Below are 23,132 nucleotides of genomic sequence, written 5' to 3' on the forward strand. Positions count from 1 at the left end.
ATGACTGATGCTGGCCCAGCTGCTCAGGCACAGTCACTGAAGAACATCTGCAGCTCAGACAAAGGCCTGAATGGCCAAACTGCTTCTCAACAGCAGTAAATGTTTAGAGGAAGAGCAGAGGGCTTCCACAGTGCTGCATTCTCCTACATGCCCTCACAAATTCCCAAGTGTCTGCATATTGGTACTGACAGAGGCAGAAGCTCCATCTGTGTTTAACAGTTCCACTACAAATGTAACTTAAAAGTTACCTTGAAGAACTATGTCTCTGCTGTGCATTTGTGCAGGGCTGGAAGTATTCACTGCCCATTATTATTCCCTAGCTATACACAGCTAGCAGACACTGTGCAGAATAGAGCCACCAAGGGGATATAAAACTACTGCAAGCACCAGTTTGGAGAAAAGAAATTACTGTACCTGTTGGAAAAATATACTAGGAAGTTTCATTTCTCTTTGCTTTTAAACTAATCCTGAAAAGAAAAAATTATTGTCAGAGTGTGAAGCAGATGTTACCTGGAGTGTCTGCCCAGCCAGGATGCATCACAGAGAAATGGATATTTCTGTAAGTCTTTGCCCACTGTTCTGTCAGGACAACTTGCTGTCTCTAGGATAGAGCAGTAAGAGCCATGCTAGCACCACATTCAACAGCTTGTCCACCAAATTAGTTCCCAGGGAAACAAACTACATCAAATGTGCCATAAATACTAGAGCATTTATGTACAGCACAAATATACCCTTGCTCATCCTGGCTGGATTTATTGGATAATTTCATCAGAGACTTCCACAGTCATTGCAGCTGCACTGTTTTTACTGACCATGTCTACTTGCTGTAGACTGTGGGCAAGAACTAAGCAGGCAGACAGGGTTCATCAGCTAAAGACACAGCAAAGTGTTCCCCCTTGGAACTTCTCTCATGTCAAATCAAAGTCTAGCCATGCTCTCCTTCATGCAAGATGTATGCACTCCTAAGGGCATGCCATCATAGTCCTGAAGATTATTGCCTGTGCATCTGCATGCACAGGCATGCAGGGTTGGATGCAATGGGAAAGCAACAATGACCAACAGGCTTTTTGCAAAGCAGATGGTATGAGCTGCCTAGCAAGGAAGGGCTGGGCTTTGTTTTCAGTCCCATGGGCCGTACCTTGTTCTGTGCATACACCATAGTTCCATCAAATGGCCCATTTCCCGACTGCAAGTCAGATACATTTAATTTTTGAACTAGCATGCCCCCAGAAGAGACAGTTATCTGTAATGAAATGAAAGAAAAGCAAATGAATGAAAAGCAAAACCAGGAACTCCCCACAGATGCACTCATGCATGCAATGTAGTCTTCAGGCCATAGCTGGAAGTCCCTATGGAGTAGCATTACTCTGCATACTCTGCATTATGCTTACGCTCATGAGTAGAGCATACCTGGAGGTGAGATAGAAGATACATAAAGTTTTTAAGAAGGGATTTTCATTCAAAGTGATGTTGATTCATTTCAGGAATTTTGTGCTTCTTCCTTTTGAAAAGTAATGGGGAGAAAGAAAATAGCAGAATAGCACTATTTGTAGTTTGTATGTTTAGCATTTACTGAAGCTAATTAGAAGCCATACAAAACTTGGAAATTTAAATTTTTAAAAATGTTCCTGCTATCTTACTTTACACCAAGATCTGTGAAGTTCTTTTAAGCCTATACTCCTTTTGTGCATATTTTGCACTCTGCTGTAGGAGCTAACTTGCCCTAGGGAATCAAAGAGGGTAAGTTCCCAAATGAATGTTTTACTCTGATTTCCAATGAAGAGTTGAGAGCAGCAGGAAGGAGCTTTGCCTTAGAGAAGGAGATTGTTGTTAGCAAAATCCAAGAGGATTTTAAAGATCTTTACAGCATTTTAAGTAATCCTGCACTGCTAAAACAGTCACAGAACTGCTGTCACAAGCCAGAGGGTAAAAATAATAAAACACTCCTTTGAAACAGCATCATAGACTCACCACTCTGGCATCAGCTGCTTTTTCCAGGAGGGGCACCAGGGCAGTTGTCATGATGTATGTACCTAAAAGACAGACAGGCACGAACATTAACTTTTCCTTTTAAAAAAAGCTTTCTTCTCTCTCCACCCTCCTTAACAACCCAAAACCCAAAGTCTCTTTATCTCTGAAATCTGATCTGAATTTGACAATGTTTTTTTGTTGCTGCTTCACCTTCAGTGTGCCAACTCAACTTGTAGTGGTTCACATTACCATAAAGTTAGCCAAAGGCATATATTATTTATTATTTATTTAGGTTTGTTTTACCTATAGAGAAAACAGCTCCCTACATTCATCTGTGAGAATCTGAAGGCAAAATTCCTTGGATGGGGGAAGGTGATAACAGTGAAGAAATGGGGAGTGCATTTCCCCTGCAAGTCTGGCATATACACACAGATCTAAGCTGGGTCATTAACAAGAGAAGGAAACTGCACTTCCCACTTACAGTTCTTAAGGCACTGCATATGCACTTAAGACTTGCCCATTTGTCCCTTCTCACTGTGAAATCGCTCAGAGTACACTGACACTTTCTGTGTTGCACAAAAAAACCACCCCTTAAATCCCCAGCATGACCATTATGGAAGATAAGGAATCCTTGGGGGTAAAAATACACATGTTGCCTGACAAGGCTGAGCTAAGATTACTTTTGGAAACTTAATTGTGTCCTTCCCTGCTTTTAATAGTTTTCATTTAACAAGGATTTTTACACACCACACAAATATATTCCATTACCATGATCATCAAGTCTGTTATTACACTGTTCAACTGTCAGTGTGTTTGATTCAGACACAGAGACACACCTAGCAATGTTTCAGGCAACCATGTGCAACACAGAGATTTTTTTTTCTGTTTAAAATGTATTTTTAAAAAATTCCATGTAATTGAAAATGAGTCTAGCCCCATTCAGTCTAGTGTTTCTGCATCTACTTCCCTCTCACGTCTTTACAAATGGCTCTAGTTCAACAATTCTATCAGTGATAAACACATTTTTTTCCTTGAGCTACTGAGGCCATGTTTTTCACTAGGCATGAAGACTGAAGTATGTCTTAATAACCTCTCTTCCACAGAGGCAATGAGATCATCCAGTTAAAATACAGCATGTTTATAAATATGGTACCAAAATCAAACACGTTACATGTCTGGTGAACAAACTGTTCAGTTCCCCTGTCAGTTACAGCAGCCTTCACTTTCTCTGTATAATCAGAGGTATGTCCATACACACACAATATATTTAAAACCCTGGCAAATCAAACTAAGCAAATGCATTGCAGATGAGTAAATGCAGCCTGTCTTCACAGAAAATGTGAGCAAAGGCAATTGCCAGTGAATGACGAGAGCCCGGTCATGTTCCCTGGTAGCGGCGGGGAGGCTGAGCGATGACATCATCGGCACAAGAACTCCCGCGGACTGTCAGGGGAGCTGCCGCGATGTGGGGGGATAAAAAAATTTACAAAAAAAAAAAAATCACTTCAGTACAAGCTGAGAGCCTGGGTTTAATGCTGTTTGGCTGTGGGCTCTTAAAAAAGTAACAGCATGTCTTGTTTAAATAGCTGCATATCCTAATGGTAGAGCAGCAATGCACCAGCTCTGACGATGCTCCTTTTTACTGTCCTGCAAATTAATTTGCACTTTTAAGAGTTGATTTGTTAATTTTAAAGAGCTGCAAAGATGAATACACTAATGTTGCCTCATTAACAACCGAGTTTTGTTTTGTTTTCCAGCTGAGTAAGAGAAATGTCCAATGCCAAAAATCCTGCTTAGAGCAACTACAGCTTATGAGAAGTTTATATGCTTATTTAGAACCACAAACTAATTTAAAAGCCCAAATCTCCTCTCTTCCTCAAGTTTATTAAGAACTCACAAAATCTCACAAAGCCAGAGCATTCCATCTTTGCCCCACAAAACCACTAGCTCATTTGCTTTGAGATAGCACAAAGCAGTTTTGATCATAGCTTCCTATGGTAAGCAACAGTATCTGAAAACACACACAGACATAATGCACCAGGCATTAAGGCTGCAGCATTTAATTTCTCCCACTACTAAATATTTCACCAACTACTGTCCCCATTTTAAGTGTTTGAACACAAACTCCTCATTCCTTTGACAAAAATACTTGGATATTACACATTCTTATTTGCCTGGGTTGGTCTGTCAGATAAAAAAGCCTGGAAAAGAAATTTAGAACAGTAATAGCAGAACAGATATACTTTATCAACAAGGTTTGTTGCTGGTTAGAATATATCATCATTAACTGAGACCTCCCCATTTTTATCAGTGCAAAAGCTGGCATGTAGTTTGATGGTGACATTCCAACAGCTTGGGAGAATGCTCAGTATAGTCAGTGCAGGCCTGGCACAGCCGTGTACCTCACGGCAGGTACTTTGTCCAGCACTGCTGTATCGCAGCAGGCACTAACACAGAAGTTAATTTCTGAGTAAAAGGGAAAGTAGCAAACAAAGGCATTGCCTGCCACCATCCTTGTGAAAAAAAAACAAAAAACAAAAAAAAAACCCAAAAAAAACAGAAGGAAACTTTTCTTGTTAAAAACAACTTTGCAAGGAAAACCAAGTCTGATTTGGTAGAAGAAACTACATTCATCTCTGCCCCTATGAAAGGAAATCAAGGCAACATCCAAACTGCATGTCCTTTTGCCAATACAAGATTATTAATACCAGTGTACTGGATATCAACCTTTCCAAAACAAGCACTTGAGCATTCTAACACATTTACTTGATGCAAAAAAATTTTTGTCTTTAAAGGAGAAACTTCCTCCCACAGAGCTTAGTTTAAAAAGGTAATGCATATCAAATGTGGTTAATGCTTGATTATCACTGTGTTCGAACTGTACAAGTTGAGTTGTCTTGTTGAGGTTTTTTAATGGTTTAACACAAAGGTACATGAAAGGAAAAGGCAACATTCAATAGTCCTGTGCCTTGCACTGAAAGCAGTAATTTGGTATCTGCTGAACATACAGCTGGTACTACCTGCATTTAGGACTTTGTGACAGGGCCCAGATTTGTGCATCACCATTTCCTGTCACTGGAAGGTACATTGTCCACATGGCCTGAATGCTTGTCTCACACTGGTGTAACAGGGGAAAAAAATCAGTGAAATAAATGGCATACAATATTTCCCTTTGATGAGAAGTTTTTGCTGTGACACAAAGGAGTCCAGCACGATGAATTTGGGAGTTTTCTCAGAAGCAACAGGAATGCAGAAGAAGGTGAGCCCAGTCTACCACACCCATATAAAGGATTTAATCTTGCCCTCACTGAACTTTTCCAAGGTGAAGAGCTGACTTGCAAAACCTACTGGACAAGCTACAGCCCTGTTCTTGAAGTTCGACACAGTACTAGCTGGCCATGTTTTCTCTAGTTAAAAATGCTCCTGGGATAGATGTACAATTTATTTTAAAGATAAACAGTCTCTTACCATTAGCTTTCTTTGGAAAAACTTCTGTAGGCTTTACATCTTGGAGCTGATCTCCCATAATAGGAAATCATGTATAATACAGAGTAATTAAAACTTTTCTATAGAGCAACACCATTACACACCATAAACCGACTTTATCATATGGTAAAGTAGACAGGGTGGGTTGCCAGTCTATGCATTAGATATGCACACACCACTAAAATGAGCATGGCATTTAATGAGAACATACTTTGTTCATGGACATAGTATGTTTCATGTTTACTTAAAAATATAAAGACAAAAATAATGAATCACCATGCATTCCCTTGTGGCCTGTCTGGTAACTGCTCCACCTGGTCTGAGATCCTCTCAATTCAGTCAAGTAATCTGATACTGTGCTCTAACTAACAAATCAAATTTTTTACTCCATACAGTGAACTCCTCTGCCAACCTGGAAAAGCACTAATTCAGTGTTTCACAAACACAGAGTGAAATATTAATGACGTATGTGTAGAAAATGAGGCACCATTGAGGCGATAAACATTTGATTCTATAGTAAGTTGTTTTGGGCTTTCAAAAAAAGCCCAAAAACTACAAAATTCAGCCTGACTGCCTCATAAACTCCTAAAGTTATGCTGCTTTTCCCATGACATGATGCAGAAGCTATAGGGACTCTGTGGAAGACACTATTGTTTGGTCTTGTGGAAAGGTAGCTCTGCATGTTCTTGCAACAGTTATTCCACTGTGGGTCTCATGACATGAACAAAATGGAAACTATCCTAGTGCACAGGACAGCAGCCTCCAGGGTGTTAGACACTGGTCTTACAAAAAATTGCAAGTCTTGCTGTACCGAAACATGAAAGTAAACAAAACACAGGATAGCCCTAACAGAAAATATAAACAAACACTGTGCATGCAGATTTCCAAACTGCTGGTGGTTTAGATCAGTTTGCCAGAACCTGGAAAACTCCTTAGGATTCACGTAGTTCAGACTGAAAATTAATAGGACATGACATAAATAAAAGTACACAAACATATACTCTGATTTGCTTTAAGATTTAATGTGACCCTAAAATCTGTACTTTATAAATCAACTTTGAAGAAAATTATGGTTTCAGCAGAAATAACGTTGTAAACCCACTGCCTGCTTATAACATCAAATTAATTGATGATACAATTACTGTGGACCCAAGTGTCTTGGTGGATTCCATAATGTTTTTGCTTGATGTTCTATTTGGCAATTAGTGGCACATTACTGGTGAGGTTTTTGCCATGCTAACATTCAGATAAGGGCAGGCAGCCAGCACCATACTAAGTGAAGTGTTTCATCTGCCTGAGATTTGCAGCATTATTAGGAACAGTGTTATTTTAGCTGTGAAAAAAGTGGGAACAAAAAAAAACCTAAACAAACAAACAAAAACACCGAACACCACCAAAAAAATTTTATTGTACAGATTTCAATTACTCATTCATCTGGTAGAAATCAGTTAAACTGGCTTGCTTTTCTTGAGTGCAAGTAAAAACAAACCACAGAAACAAACAAACAAACAAAAAAAAACACCCACCAAATAAAGTTCCATTCTTCATTGGCCTGATCATCTTTTCCCGCAGTTTATGCAGTTCCCAGTAAGAGACATCCCTGAGTCTCTTCCTGAGTAAGAGATCAGGAATGAAGATTGCAGTGTGCTGTCTCCAAGGGCCAATTCCACTGCACTAGCAATAACTGAGAGTGTATGGGAAGAGCTAATGAACATGAAACACAAAATACAGGTTTACATTTCCCTCAAATGACAAAGCTCATCTCAATAAGGGTTCCTCTGTCTCCTGGGAACCAGGCTTCAGTACAGTTACTGCATGTGCAATCATATTCAACCTTATCCTTTCACATACCACCTCCGATCCATAAGTCTCAAAGCTCTTTAGAAAGAAAACAGGAACCACAGCCTCTTTTTCACAGATGAGATTGTCTTGCCAAAGATCAGGCATTGAACTTACAGCAGACAGCTGATATTCAAGTTGTTTGACTTCCAAGTGATTCAGAAGACCAGGCTGCACTGGATTCTGTTAACACCAGTTAAATACAGTTAGATACAGTTAAATTCTGTTAATACCAGTTAAATTCATGGGTAGGGAAAAGACTGACAAACATATACTCAGGTTAGGCAGTTTGCCATAGATGGGCTAGCGTGTTACTATGACAGACAAACATCTTATTTCCTCTGGCTGTAACCCTTCCTGCACAGTGTGGAAGTATATATGTCTATATATTATTAAAACATGAGAGCACATTAGATTGAGGAAAAGATGCATACTGGAAGCATCATTTATCTCTGAGTGTGTTTTAGCATCCCCTTGCCTGGTAAGTAGCAATAAAAAAGTAACATACATGCCATTTTTCCATGTCAAGCAGGAAGACATGTTGAATAAAAGCAAAATGAAGCAGGCAATAAAACAGAGGAAAAAGGATTGTTTCAGCTAAACGTCTACTGCCTCAATAAGAACATGCTGCTTTTGCCTCCACATGCTTATAAATGCTGAAGGTTTTTTCCAAATGACTGAATACCACCAGTATTAACTCCCAGCTTTGCTGGGAGTTATACTAAAACAAGTAAAACAAAATTAATTTTTAAAAAGTTTTGACTCAGAAGTTTACAAGATTCATCAGAAAAAATGATTGCTTGTTGCTGCCCAGCTGCTGGGTACAACCCTGAGTACACGGTCAGCCCACAGGAAGAAATATCACAACATCACAAACTAGAGGACAGAGAGAAAAAATCTGCCCATTAGGATTGGCAAGTCTGCAGGAAATCTGCCCACATTATGCCAAGCGAGTCACTCAATTTGGTTTATTTGAAAGTGTGTTTCAATCAACAAAGTGCTATTTCAGACTTGTGCCTGGCCAGTGCTCCCACATTACAGTCTAAGTGTTCCATTTTCCTCTCTACATTCACTGAGCTCCAGCAATCAGACAACAATTCTTGAGCCTCTAGCAGGGAAAAAAGGCAAGGTATTTCATTTGAAGCAACAACAGAACCACAACGAGCCATGCAGCATTTGTGCCTCAGACTCATTGTAAAGGTACCACAGGCACCAGGACAGATGCAGATGCCACCACCTGCTCAAAGCACTTTACTGTTTGAACTTGAATATTAAACAAATCATACACAACCTGCATTTTACATTTTTATGAACTTCATCCATCTGCATATCCTGACAGCACCAGAGAGAACTATGCACCTCTTGTTTCAGTTCCCATCCTCAATTAGCCAGTCAGCTGTGTTTTACATTAAGGGAATTTTATTTTCTATTCTAAATGCTGTTATTTTTGTACATATTCATACAAGAGGACTTATGCAGTCATTTTTGTCTCATGTAGTCCAAAAAAAGATCAGAATATAAAGTATGTTTCACGAGTCAGATCATCACTTAGAACTGAACACTGACATCCATTATGCTCAAAAATGGACTAACAGATCAGTCAAGAGAAAAACGTTCCTAGACTAGATTTAAAAGCTCCACAGCATTTCAGACACCTAAATGAGCAACTTTACAGCTCATAGAAATGTTAATCAGATATCAGATACAGAATTCAAAAACAGTGACGTGTGCATTTAAAGCATGTTATATTTCAGTCTTGCATTTTTAGATAGTTTTAGATAGACCTACACGTCCCTTTACTAGACCAGAGATACAAGGTAGGGAAAAAAAAAGTGAAAGCAACATGGAAGGAACACCCTACATGTAAAGATCTAAAAAAAATACTGATATTACTCTATCTTATTAGTCAAGCGAGGGACAACTACACATTTTCCAAACAAGGGCCTTGAGTCCATGTCACCCTTCAGGCTTTAGCATTACTGGGGCAGAGAGGAGAATTTAGTTTGTTCTTTCAAACCACATTTGAATTTACAGCCAACTTATATACCAGCTATATCTAATTTAGCCAAGTTTTTCTCTGGGAACCTATAATCACAGACAGTTACTGAAACAAATTAACTTCTTCCAAGAGAAACACAGCCAAAGGCACCTAGTACTTAGGGAAATAACAGAGCATCTACACTGACAGGTCTTTCTCCACACAGTTGTCTCCTACTGTGGCTCCAGATGTTATGCTTTATTACCCCACTCCCCTGACTTTGAAGAAAAAAACTGTAGTTTGTAGCCTTGGTCCTTCATGTGTATCTGGCCTGCAAGCACAGGAGCTTCCTGTTGCACTGCCAGCTTTTTACAGCTCAACCAAGTCCCACTGTGTTCTAAGAGATTCAAAGTTTAATCCTTATTTTTGTCTAGAGAGAAGCAATATAAGCAAACAACCCAGTCCTTGTCTGAACTCTGAAGAAGTTGGACAACAGAGGATGATTTACCTCCTTAAACTTCTTATACAATCATGCAGCAAGTGATACATGAATGAATAATGGAGATCTATAAGTAACACCCACAGAAGATAATACAGGCATTTTCCTAGTTTGCTACAACTATAATTCAGCTTCCTCTGTGCAGCTGTATACCACTAATAAGGCTGATTTACAGGTGGAAAAGCAGAATTTGCTGCTTCTGCTTGTGTGATACAAAATAATTCAAGTGATGCACTAGAACAGCTCCTCAGCACTTAATATCCTCAATGTCTAAAAGTAAACCAAAACATGCTTTTGTATTCAGACTGTTGTGTTTTTCCACTCTGCTTCTCTCTTTCCACATTGCTGGGTTTTTGTCTGAAAGACCACAAGAGGATAAAAACTAATTTAAGGTGAATAGATCCCTCAAGATAGAAGTTCTGGTACTTATGCAGCCAAGGAAAATTTGATGGCAATATAATACTCTTCTTGAATTTTTTGACCATAAGAAACAGAAGAATGTTAACAGAAGATTAGTGTGAAGCAAATGAATCTCTGCCTTTATACTTGATTTAATTGTCAGTTTAATGCATTCAGACTTGCAGAAAAAAAATGAGCTGTGTGCACAACAACAATGAAGCACAAGACATTTATACTAAAATGTTAGTTTTCAAACATAAATAAGATATAAGGAACCAACACAGGAAAAAGGCTAAGAATAAAAACCAACAATGGTTTCCAGATTATACTAGTTCTGTAAATGCCGTATTTTTACAGACTAGGTTTTCCCCATCCCCATTCCAGATAATGATGAACAGGAGGAAAACACAGAAACAAAGCACCACAGTTCTTCTTTAATGTATCACTTTTGAATATATTAAAGAGAGTCTCTTGAGGAATCCACCTACCCTGTACAGAGGCAGAGGGAGAAGAGTGTCAGGACTGTTGGGTTGATGCAAGCACCATGTGTCTGTTTACAAGAGGTGCAGCTTTCAGCCTTACAGATAGCAGCAGTGTCAGATAGCTCTCTGCTGGCTGGCTGTTTGCTCACCTCTCTTCCATAGCTTCTGTAGGGAAACTTTCCACTAGGCTCACCATTTTCCCTGCCCTTCCACATCTCCACTTTCTCTCTTGACTTGCTTCCCATCACTTGTCCCTTGTGCCCCCACAGCCACACAGTTCACACACAATGCCCCTTTCACGTGGAGTGCCCAAGACTTGCCCAGTAGTGCTCAATCCCTTGCCTGGAGATTGCACCTGCTCAGGAGTGTCCAGGGCACTGCATACAGCACATCACCTCTGTCACACAAAACAGGGCTGTGCAAGCCCACTCAAACATCTGAATGTCTCTTAAAACATCTGAACGTGTTCCAAGCTCCATCCTAACCCCAGAAACACAATTATTACAAAGAGCATTATTGGCAGCAATCCTCAGAACAAAGTTTCCTAGCAAATTTCAGAATCAACCTACCATTTTCCACTTCTGCTATGATAAATCAAGATGCTGATATCAGAACAACTGAAAAATTGAGAAATTAAAAAATTACACTCCAAACAAGCTCTAATATTTCTTCTTTTCCTTCCTGGTTCCTTCCCTGGCATAGCAATGCTATGATCCCACTTTGAACAGGAATATGTACCTCACTAACTCAGCTATAAAAACACACTTCTGTAAGCAAAAAAAGTATGTTCCAGAAGAAAACTTTCAATACTCACCCAAAGTGTTTGTTGCAAAGTTCTTTTCAAGTCCATCTTCAGTTAACTCTCTGTTATTCACCATACATCCCGCATTGTTGATCTGCAAAACAACTCCTTTAAACAAAAACATTCAACACAAATATCTACAAGGAAATCCACACATATGAGCAGTCCACGTTAATTTGCTGTTTTCTGACACTGCAAAACAAAGCTACATATTGTAGCTTTTATTTGTTCAATAAAACATGATTGCAAGCTGTGTGCAGCTAGCACAGTCTCTGACACATTTATTTTTCTGCCTTACCTTCCAGAAGGAGCTCAGACTTTTCTTTCCCATCTCAAAAAAGATCTACCCCTACACACCTTCCTGCATGTCCACTGCCACTCCTCAAAAGTTATTTCCCCATTTTTATCACATGGTCCTCATCTAGTAAGCACCAAAGGAGCTGCTCCAGGTGCCTCAGCTGTGGTACAGCCCCCTGAGCAAATCTTCACTGGTAAATAAAGGGGCAACTGCACTGAGCCCCGTGCCAATCACGATGATTAACTGTTTCATCTCTCCATGGCTCTGTTTTAGTCTTTGGACTTTTTGCAAAGTTTAACCTTTCAGAAGGTCTAGCTTTAAGAGGGGCAATGTTATTAGCAATAAAAGTAAAAGAGAAAATGTATGGTATCTCCAAAGATGCAGCTACAAAATTATTGCTTTTCCCTTTTTTTGTAGCACATGTATGTTAACTGAGAAGGGACAAGAGCAAGCAAACCATGGAGACTCCTGAAAAAAAAACATTTAGAGAAAATTAAGGAGAAAATTGTGGGCCAAACTGTCAAGTCTACGTGACCTCTCAGACAAATTCATTGGCTATACACTCCCAAGACAGACACACATGATTAAAGTACATGAACTTACCAACACATTTAATTTATGTTCATTTTGGAATTTTTCAGCAAATTTCCATATTTCCTTGGGATTAGATATATCCACAATGTGCAAGAAGATGTTCTAAAGGGAAAGAAACTAAGACACAATCAACAGAGAAAGTGAAGAGAAATCCTGTTTAGGCCTGTCTAGGTGAAAAGGTATTTAAGTAGTATGAAAAAAATAGTGTCTCCAGAAGACAACTAATACATGTTTAACATGCACAACTGCAAAATTTAAGTCTAGTCCTTAAAATATGTTTTGTCATTATTCAGCTGTTTTGAGACACAGATTTTTAATGCCAAAATTATTAAGAGAGAGTCCTACTTAGATAAGTATATGTGACAGACAGTCAGGTACAGCAGAGAACTAGAAAAACATTGCAAAGCCTGCAAAATTTCAGGTTAAACAATTTAGCAGCTTTCTCTTTGGCTGAACTTTCCAAGGAAATTGTCAAGGTCACAGCATTAGAGAATAATCTAGGGTGGAAGAGACCTCTGGAGGCTGATTGGTAAACTTGGAGATTCACCAGTCTGTCTGAGCCCCCTGCTCTGAGCCTCCAGCCTTTGAACACACTCATGGTGAAAACATTTTTCCTACAGTCTACTCAGAATTTTGTCCCTGTTCCAATCTGTGTCAGCTGCCTCTTGTCTTCCCACTGAAGACCTCCAAAAGAAGCATGGTAGTGCCTTCCCTACATACTCCCATCACATGGCTGTAGAATACAGCAAGACCCATCTGAGCCTTCTCAGAGCCACTTCATACATCACACGTCTCATCTCCCTAGCCACTCTCTGCTGGACTCACTCCAGGACATTGATGACTTCCTCATCCTGGGGAGTCCAAAGTCAGGCACAGGACTCCTGCTGCAGTTTCACAAAGGTTTAATTGATGCACTTCCCTCAGCCTGCTGGCTAGACTCATGTTCATACAGCCTGGGGGTACATTTGGCCTCCCTTGCCCTAGAACAGTGCTCACAGAGGGACAACTTGTCATTCCAGGTTTCTTTCTGCCATCAGCTTTCCATCCAGCTAAGCAAAGACTGCACTTCATTCTGTCACCTGCGCTCTTAAAAAGATGTCATCAGGTTTTGCCCTTGTATTGATTCATGAGGGATGCCACTAAAAATCATTAGCAGATCAGCTCTGTACTGTTGATTGTTACTTTCTAAACCACATGTTCCAGACAGTTTTCTACCCACCTTTTCATCCACCAGTTCAAACCACATCCCTCCAAACTGACTATAAGGATAAGGCAAACCATGTAAAAAGCCTTGTCAAAGTTAAGGAGAGCACTGCTCACCTCTTTCCACAGGCAGTCATCTCACCAAAGGGATCAGGGAGAGAATCAGAAGGGTAATAGAGAACTCGTGGGTTAAGATAAAGGTAGATTAATAGGGAAAGCAAAAGCCACACACAAAAGCAAAAAAACGCAAGCCTATGAGCATACCACTCATATGTGAGAACACCCAATCTTGTCTGATCTCAGAAACTAATCAAGGCTGGGCCTGGTTAGTACTTGGATGGAAAACTGCCTGGGAATACCAGGCATTTTAGGCTTTTTACAAGGAATTAACTGCCTGCCTCTCATGGGCAGGCAGGTGTTCAGCCACCTCCAGGAGAGCAAGGCTCTATCACACATAATAATCACTTGGGAAGCCACCAGCACAAACATATCCTCATTCCTTTTTCTTTCCCCCAACTTCACATACTGAGCATGATGTCACATGGTCTGAAATATAACCTGTCCTGGCTGTGTCTCCTCGCAAGCTTCCGTGCAACCCCAACTTCTTCTCCAGTGTGTCAGTACAAAAACTAGAAAAGGCCTTGGCTCTATGTAAGCCCTGTTCAGCAATTGCAAAAGCAGCTCTGTATTATCAACCCTGTGCTCAGCACAAATCCAAAACACATCCCCATACAAGCCACTGTAAAGAAAATTAATCCTACTCCAGCCAAAATCAGTACAACAAGCAAGGGTATACATCTACACCAGCACTCTAGTCATGCCAACTATTTCTGCCCAATCCCAGTGAGATCACAGCTCTGCAGTCATGCATGGATTCCTGTGTTTCCTATGCTATGTGTACTCATGAACTGGCATCTGAAATGGGCTCCCAGACATGCTGCTGTCCCCTAGACACACACTCATTGTTCCCATGACTCTACTACTCTTCTGGGCTTAGTCACTACAAACCAATGAAACCCCTTGTCCTGGCTTGTAAAATAAGCAGGTATTCTATTTGCCATCTGTTGGAGGTGGGGCAAGTATCTTTCTTATTTCTTCCAAGAACAATGTCTCCCTCCAGGGAGATATCTTCTGTTAATGGGCCATTGAATGACTCACTGCATGACTGGCAAAGTTACATCATCCCATTGTGTTACATCCATCCCTTCACCCAGAGGGAGGAGCCAAGCATCCCTACCTGCATAAAATCAGCACTTTTTGGGACATCAGCAGCCTCTTCGCTGGATTCCCAGAGGAGCAGCTTCTTCCCCGCTAGATCCCCAGAGGAAGACCAGGCCCATCTACTCCATCACCAGACCTTCAGAGAAAAGTACACCCTTCTACAGGATCACCGCTTCAGCAGCATTTCATCTGCCACTCCAGGAGGAGCAGCCACCATTGAACTAGACTATTGCCAGCACCCTGGCTCCTCAGGGTGTCAGGTTTCTGACTCTATCAGTAGTTTTGTTTGTACTACTTACATTTTTTTAAATTTAGGTTTTTTCCTAGTAAAGAACTGTTATTCCCATTCCTGTATCTTTGCCTAAGAGCCTTTTAATTTCAAAATTGTGGTAATTCAGAGGCAGGGGGTTTACATTTTCCATTTCACAGGAGGCTCTTGCCTTCCTTCACAGACTCCTGTCTTTTCAAACCAAGACACCCCTTTAAAGCCTCCTCACTAAGTTTAGCAAACCTGTTGGCAAAGACACTCTTGCTCCAACACAATTTCTGCTCAGCAAAACTCATTTAACAGAGAAGGTCCAAGAGGCCATAAAGGCTAAGGCCAAAGTGACACGAGCTGAACATTCACGTGTTGACCTGCAGGGCATATATGCTCCTACCCAAGCCCTTCCCTTTCACTGTGCGGATTTAGGAGACCATCGACTCTCTGTAAATACTCCTGATGAACTCCAGGTTATCCCTCATAATGTCATGGGTGCCCACGTGGTTGAGCAACAAGAGGTACCAGGCCAAGGTCCAGACGAGCCTCAGCAGACTGTCTGCAATACCTTACATGTGAGTTCCCAGCAAGTGATAAACCTCTCAAGTCATCAAGCAAAGACTGCAGACGGGTATCTCCATCCCCCACAGGAAGGAGCCTTCAGCCATCATCACCCACTACTTCCTCCCACTCTCAACTGCTCAGGATCATCTGTCTCCAACACCTCCCCTGAAAGAGTTTCCTCTTCCTCATCTGTTACCATGGCACTATACCTATCTTGTAAATGCACATCTGCAAGCAGAGAAAGAGCTGCCTTCTGTTGCCAGCATTCACAAGATTCAATTTCTCCCCATCTTAGAAGTCTCTATCCACCACTTATTCAAATGCAACTTCTAGCTGTCCCTTCTTCCATGCAATGTGCTCTTCTACTCTCTGTAGAGACCTGTTTCTATTCCCTATGGTTCTACAGCCTGCTCAACTCCTGCTGTCACATCACCTGGCAGCTCAACACCCTGAGGACAGCAGAATCCAACAGATGAAGCCACCATCATGTGCTACCCCAGGCTCAGGGAAAAGCCCCAGTCACTTGCTGCAATCCAGCATCTGCCACATCCTTCTGGAGTTCTGTCTGGGCTAGTGTCCCATGTGCCAGGCACAGTTGCTCCAGCCAGGATTGTAAAGCATGCTTTCAGGAACATCACTGCACCCACTCCAGTTGTCTCAGAGTGCTAACTGCTGCATTAACTGCTAAACCTTGTCAGTCACTCCATGTCACAACAGTCTTGTAATGTTTTGTGATACTATGGCCAGCAATGTAGATGCAATAGGAAAAAAAAAAAAAAAAAGGCTTGACATAGAGCAAAGTTAGAATTTTCTAAACCACTACAGCTAGAAATAATTCCTCTCTCCAAAATATCAAAAACTTTTTGCTGTTTTCTACAGACAATTCTTATGCTTTCTGCAGATTTGTGTTCTACATAGTACAAGGACAGTGGCATTTACCAGCATACAAAGGCATGTCAACTCCTACTCTTCTCCTAGACAGCACTTAAGTCTCAAAGACACACCACAGATAGTTTTATGATGCATGCCAGGAAAAGGCAGTTTTAAAATAATTATGCAGAGGATGTGTTCTCTTGCAAAATAACAAATAATCATTAAAAGGCCTCCTCTCTTTCCAAGTTGTTTCTTTAAATACTCATTATACAAGCAAATGAGAAAAGTGAAGAAGCTGAAGAAATGATATGGCATTATTCCCTGCCTGTAATTCTGCTTCCCTGAAGATAAAAAGCACATGACTTTCTCTCTAGCCATTTAATTTCAGCTCCTTAGCTGAGTTTGAATCGGAATTTTCTCATTGTAATAATGTGTTCTAGGATGACCCTGCTTGATCAAGGAGATTGGACCAGGTGACCCACTGTTGTCCCTTCCAACCATATCCATTTTGTGAATCATTTCTGACAAAAAACTTGACGCTGCTCTACTGGTTTAAGCTGGATACCTCTTTAAAACGTCCTACTTTTAAAACTAAAACCATTATCTACTGGTAAAGAAGAGGTAAAGATTTTTGGGCAGATGTTCAGTATTGCAAGGGATTTCAGAGATTGAAAGAGATCTAAATCAACACTTATCTGCCAAAGACTGTCACACTGACTTAGGAAAAGGATATTCAGGTCTGTTCCCTATAAAAGTCCTCAATGGTAGCAAAGCCATTTTCAAAGTAAACCTAATCTCCGTGACCTGATCTATTTTAACAGATTAGGAGAACTTTCAAGTTCCCAGATCTAGGGGCAGGTGACTGCCAAATAACTCCATTTCAGCACTGCACTCCAGCATGTACTTTGGAAGATGGAAAAAATCTTTGGTGTATACTATAACAGGATCTCCATCCAAATTATCAGGAAGAGCAAGTTCAGCCTGGATACAGCCTGTCAAATTGCAGATAAAGCATTTTATTATCTCTCTGTATTGCTTCTGAATGAACACTTATAAAGAAGGATATTCTTGTGGACTCCTTATTAAAATGCTCTTCCCAGTGCAGTCACATGTCCCGCAGGGCCTCTTGTACAGCTCATCTAACACTTCACTTAGAGCTGCTCTCTGCACAAATGCCCTGTCCCCAGGGTCACAAACAAGTTCTGCAGTGTCCTCGCACTCCCCCAGGACTATAGAAATGACAGGTCCGCAGCCTACCAAAAAGTGAAAATGCAGTATTATGCTGCCTTTAGAGGAAGAATATTATTTGCCTCAAGTTTTTTTCACCACGTGACAGAAAACAGAACATGAAGAAATCTTCAGAGGTGAAACTCACCTCTCTTCCCAGGCAGCCTGACTACAGTTAGAGAAGGAGGTAACACAGATAATCTCCAGCCTTACTAAAGCCATGGGATTACACAGCTATAGTCAGCTGGAAAGCATTTATTTCTACAAAAGGACTGATCTAATTCTCCTCCATTAAAGAACTGTAGAGTAACGTTGGTTGTCACACTAGGGAGCTGAAATCAAAGAGCAGAAATTTAGTCAATATGACATCTCTAACCATAAAAAAGTCTTCAGAATTTTTGATCCACATTAAAATCTATTAATGGAATCAAAATACAGAGTACAAGAGCTAAGTCATTATTTAAAATGAAGACAGGTCTCCATCCATGTGCTGTGGGCTAAGTCTGATAGGTAGTTCAGCCCCATACAACCCTATTTACTCACTCCACTCCCAGTGGGAATGGGGAGACAATCACAAGGACAAAACAGGCAAAACTTGTGGGCTGAGATAAAGACATTAATAAGTGAAGCAGAACTGTGTGTGCAAACAAAATAAAACAATGAATTAATTCACTATTTCTCATTGTCAAGCAGGCATCTAGCAATCCCCAGGAAAGCAGGACTTCATCCCATGCAACAGTGATTTGGAAAACCAAATACCATATCTGTCAATGCCCCCTTTCACTCCTTCTTCCTCCCAGTTTTTACTGCTGAGCAAGATGTCATATGGTCTGAGGCGTCCCTTTGGTCAGCTGGAGTTAGCTGTCCCAGTGTGTCCCCTCCCATCTTCTTGCGCACCCCTGCTCACTTGGTAGGGCAGTGTGAGAATAAGAATAGGCTTTGATGCTGTGTGAGCACCATTCAGCAATAACTAAACGTGGGTTGTCAACACTGGTTTGGTCACAAATCCAAAGCATAGCACCAGTGGAACTGCTAGAATTAACTAGCAGTTAATTAACTCTATCCCAGCCAAAACCAGGGCACCAAGTTAGAAAGATAATGACTAGTGAACTTCTCCATAAGCACACCCTCCTGAACAATTAATGAAAGCAACAGTGACAGATACAGGGGTGTACTGCAGAGTGATATATACAGAAACAAAAAGAATGTGTAGCAGAGGGAAGGAAGATGTATTATAAGAAAAGGAAATGAAAAGGCATGTAGAGCACAGAACTAGTACCATACACAGGACTTCACAGAGCAGCCAACCTTTGCAAACAAGAGCATGTTATTCAGACACATAAAACCTTCAGCTCCAATGCTGCGGACTCATAAATGTTGTTGCAACAGTGTTGCAATGCATTAACTTTTAAAAACCTCACTAAGACACCTAGTTTGGAATAGTAAGTAGGACATCAAAAAACAAATCAACAAACATTAAATAAAACAGCATGCTGCTGCTGATGTTACTAATCACAGAACACATCACCTAATAAAGTTAGGTGATTCAAATGGCTTAATCACTTCAAATCATTTGAATTACAAACTGCTTCCATAGACTATTTCCATGTCTGTATGAAAATACTATCAAAAACAAAACAGCAATATGTTGGAAGAGTTTCTCAAGGCCTCTGGGTTCTTTAGTATTACCAACCTTTCTAAAAGTAAACAAAACACTAAAAAACAACTCACCTGATTGCCCGTTTCTGCCACTATTTCCTCTTTGGCAACTTCAGCCCTTTCCTTATTTCGGCAAACCAGATGAACCGTGCCACCTGGTGGATTGCAACAAGAAAAGCATTTGATAATTAATTACTAGCTGCATTTGGGGGAGACATCAGCATTTTAATTAGGTGAGATACTGGATATAAGAAAAAAGCTGGAATATTTCTGCTTGCCTCTGATTCCTGTGAAGGCAGGCAGGGTCATCATGCAAGGAAAAAGCCACTGCACTCTAAGTACTGTGCTCAAACCATTTCTGTCAAGTCTGTACATCATGTTTAGTGAGTGAAATACCAGAGCTAAATGGGAAATTGGAGCTAAGGCATCTGTATCATAGATGGTTTTTTTGATATATGCCTTAGGAATAAAAGGGCTTGAACAACAGAAGTGACTAGAATTGCTCTGTGAAAACTAAATAAAAGTGCCAGATATTGGAATTCTCAGCAATGGGAGATACGACAAGAACTATGGCCTCAATTGCAGCTTGGGAGGCTCAGGTCATCTGACTTATTTTTCATGAGAAAAACAATCAGTAGTTTTCTTCTCAATAGACCAGGCTTTCTCAAGAGGATGCATAATTTGCACCCTGTGGGTATCAAGCAGTGAGATATTGAAATGACTGGTTTGATCTACTGTTGCCAACAGTCCTGCTTCAAGTGAGGTGCTGGACAAGGTGACCTCTAGAGGTCTCTTCCAACCAATTTTTCAATGGAAGGAAGACACAAGGCAAGGCTCTTCTCAGAAACCGGGATACTTAACACAAAAAAAACCCCAAAAAAACCAACACAGTCTCATCACTTAATCATATTAAAGAAAGCCTTCAAACACAAGACTAAAGTACAACAAGGCAACTTTTTTTTTTCTTCATATTCTCTGATTGTTACAAGCTATGCGTTAATTTCAGTCCTAGGAATACCTATACTCTTTTGCCTGTTTTTCAAGGTGTTTTGGGGATTGCTAGCAGTCCACTTCGAGAAAGCTCAAGGAATTAATCCCTAATAGAAACATAATTAATCCATAATAGAAACAACTGTGTCGGGTCACACTTTTAGTGCCCAGAACCCACATGCAAGTCTACCTTGGGATGATACAGTCACACACTGCACAGCCCAGTCTGGGGTCTGATAAAGAAACCTTTTGTCTACAAGAGAGGTTTTTCCACTAAGCACCAGGACAGAGGGGAAGTTTAAGTGTGACTGATGCACTAAGAAAGGAATTTAAATGTATTTACTTTGGTAAAGATTGAAACTATTTGAACTTAACACATGGGAATAGTCAGAGTTGACAATCAAGAGTAGTTGGGAGAAGACTGTATCAAGCTGGAAGTTCAATTCACAAGACATAGAGGAAAGTCCAAATCCAAATATCCATAAGACATCAATTCACAGAAAAGATGAACTCAAACTATGGAAATTTTCAGCAAGATCATCATTAGTTAGAAATAGCTGAGTGCTTGAAAGCAAAGCCAAAAAAGCCTGATTATTCCTCCGCTGAGTCAGAATTCCTTATTCAATTGTCATGGCATACTTAAAGAGATTCAACTAGAAGCCTGAGCCCCAACAGCTGACACTGAGTTTCAAAGTGAGATGTTCAAGGATGGAATCAGGAAGTCATCTTAACTTCATATGAACAGCAATGCCCATACAACATATCAGACACACAGTCTGAGCCCAAGGTCGTTCTGCTAAACATGGTGACCAAATTCCATACAGATCCAGCCAGTTTTCCCAGCTTGCAAAACCTGGTAGAGATACCCATTTGTGAGCAAAGCAGTCACCTGACAAAGCAGTACTTACATAAAGTGATTACGTACAATAGCAGTGGTGGGAACCTGAAATCAATCACATGCTGGCACTGATGTAGATCTTAAACCCAAAGACTCTTTGATGCTAACAGTTTTGAATTAGTTTCATTTAACTGAGTCGCCACTTTCCTCCATAAGATAGTTACGAAACCTAAGCACACAAAAGGAGAAAAGAGCCACAAGCTCCTCCCGCTTCATTCTACCTGCCAAACCTCCTGTCACTCTTGCACAACAGGAATTACTTTGTCAACTCTGTAAGGGATTAGGTTTATCCTTCAGCAGCAGCTAGGCCTAGTTTATACCATGTCCTTACATACAAACAGCAACATATCAACATAAAAAAATAATTACATGTCATCAGCCAAAGGGCACAAACTCCAGGGTATTATCCTTAAGATTAAGAACAGCTACATTGGTTTTTTTTATGCTCTCCCATCTCATTTTTGTAAAGACAATTGTTTTCTTTCATCATATGATACATTTTCAGATTCCTCAGTTCAAATTCAGCCAGGCTGCTACTTGTACCAAATTAACCTTAAACAGATACTGATCTGTCACCAACATCCTTAGATGCCACTATGACACAGATAGTTTTGGTAAACATGCACTTGAAAAACAATTTGCAGATGGTCTCTGCTAATTTGGTTTCCTTATCCCAGTTTTCATTGCATTGATTGTGCTTAAACCTCTAACCCACACTAAGGCTCCTGTGAAATGACGCCGCATCCCAGGGATTTGTGTTTGTGTGTAAGTGCTGGAAAGCCAAACCTGCTTCCTCCCATCATCTCTGTAAGCCTCCTGGGAGCTCCATGGCAGCCCTGCTCACCTCTCCTCGCTATCTCCTTGGCTGTAGCCTTGCCAATGCCACTGTTTGCACCAGTGACCAGGAAGGATCTTCCAGCCACATCCACCTCCACATCAGCTGGGTCGAAGCGCTTGGAAGCAGACTCGTAACCACCTCTGAACAAATCAAGAGACACGTGTGAGAAACTAGAAGCGAGCCCTTGCAAAATAAACACACGTGTGGGCTGAAAAGCACTTTGCTCTCACAGCTCAGCATCCAGTAATTGCACTATTTACTCTCTGTACCCATGGGACAGGCCATGAATACCAGTGACACTGCGATCAGCAATATATCACAGAATCGTTAAGGTTGGAAAGAAGTCTTTAAGAACATCAAGTCCAACCATCAACCCAACACCATCACCACGTTCACCCACGGCCTCAAGCGCCGTATCCAGACGTTTTTCTCAACACTTCCAGAGACGGTGTCTGCATCGGCTCCCTGGGCAGCCTGCTCCGGTGCTTTGCAAAGAAAGCGACAACTCGCAGCGGCGTTTGGCCGCCCCAGCCACCCACCCCTGACCCGGCCCTCGGGGGTGGCCGGAGCCCCAGGGCGGGGCGGGCAGGGCCGGGCAGCCCTCACGGAGCGCGGCTGGAATCCGCCCGGCTCGGCGGGGGCGGGCAGCCGCCCACAGAATCACCAAAGCACCGCGGCCGAGCCCGGGACAGGCGGGAGCGGCCGAGCCCGGGCGCCGCGCCCGCTCCGCGCCGCCGCCCGTACCTGGTGTACTCCCGCAGCCCCTTCACGAACCACACGGTGTTGCGGTACCAGGACATGGCTCTGCTGCTGCCACCGCCCCCGCAGCCGGGCCGGCCCCGCCTCTGCCCTTACATAAGCTGCCCGGCCAGCTCGGCCGCGCTAGGGAAGGGCTGAGGGCCGCCCGGCCCGGCCGCGCTGAAGGGAGGGTGCGAAGCAGCGCGGCGAGTCTGGCAATGGAGGTACCGGTGCCACCTTCCTCCTTAGCAGCACTTCGTGGGCTGGTTCTGCTTTCTGTTCTCTCCTCTTCCTCATTAGCCATGGAAGATAGC

General features: G+C 41.5%; 1 protein-coding gene across 8 annotated transcripts in view; it reads right to left on the reverse strand.

Moving 5' to 3' along the window:
• DHRS12 (dehydrogenase/reductase 12) overlaps positions 1-23,117 on the reverse strand; it is a 28,762-nt gene extending 5,645 nt beyond the window's left edge. Inside the window, exons 1-8 of one of the 8 annotated variants that reach the window (XM_002195131.7) lie at positions 22,825-23,117; positions 22,087-22,220; positions 19,427-19,509; positions 12,358-12,450; positions 11,469-11,550; positions 1,972-2,033; positions 1,139-1,243; positions 511-601 (exon numbers count right to left, since the gene is read on the reverse strand). In XM_002195131.7, the coding sequence (XP_002195167.4) occupies positions 511-601; positions 1,139-1,243; positions 1,972-2,033; positions 11,469-11,550; positions 12,358-12,450; positions 19,427-19,509; positions 22,087-22,220; positions 22,825-22,880 (706 nt within the window). In that variant the 5' untranslated portion in view covers positions 22,881-23,117. Of the gene's footprint in view, positions 1-510; positions 602-1,138; positions 1,244-1,971; positions 2,034-11,468; positions 11,551-12,357; positions 12,466-17,843; positions 18,028-19,426; positions 19,510-22,086; positions 22,221-22,480; positions 22,722-22,824 lie in introns of those variants that run through there. The other 7 variants (XM_032748348.3, XM_032748353.3, XM_072929392.1 and 4 more) reach the window with 7 other exon arrangements.
• Positions 23,118-23,132: the final 15 nt, after the last annotated feature.

The sequence above is a fragment of the Taeniopygia guttata genome, chromosome 1, assembly GCF_048771995.1.
Source record: "Taeniopygia guttata chromosome 1, bTaeGut7.mat, whole genome shotgun sequence".
Taxonomy (NCBI): domain Eukaryota; kingdom Metazoa; phylum Chordata; class Aves; order Passeriformes; family Estrildidae; genus Taeniopygia; species Taeniopygia guttata.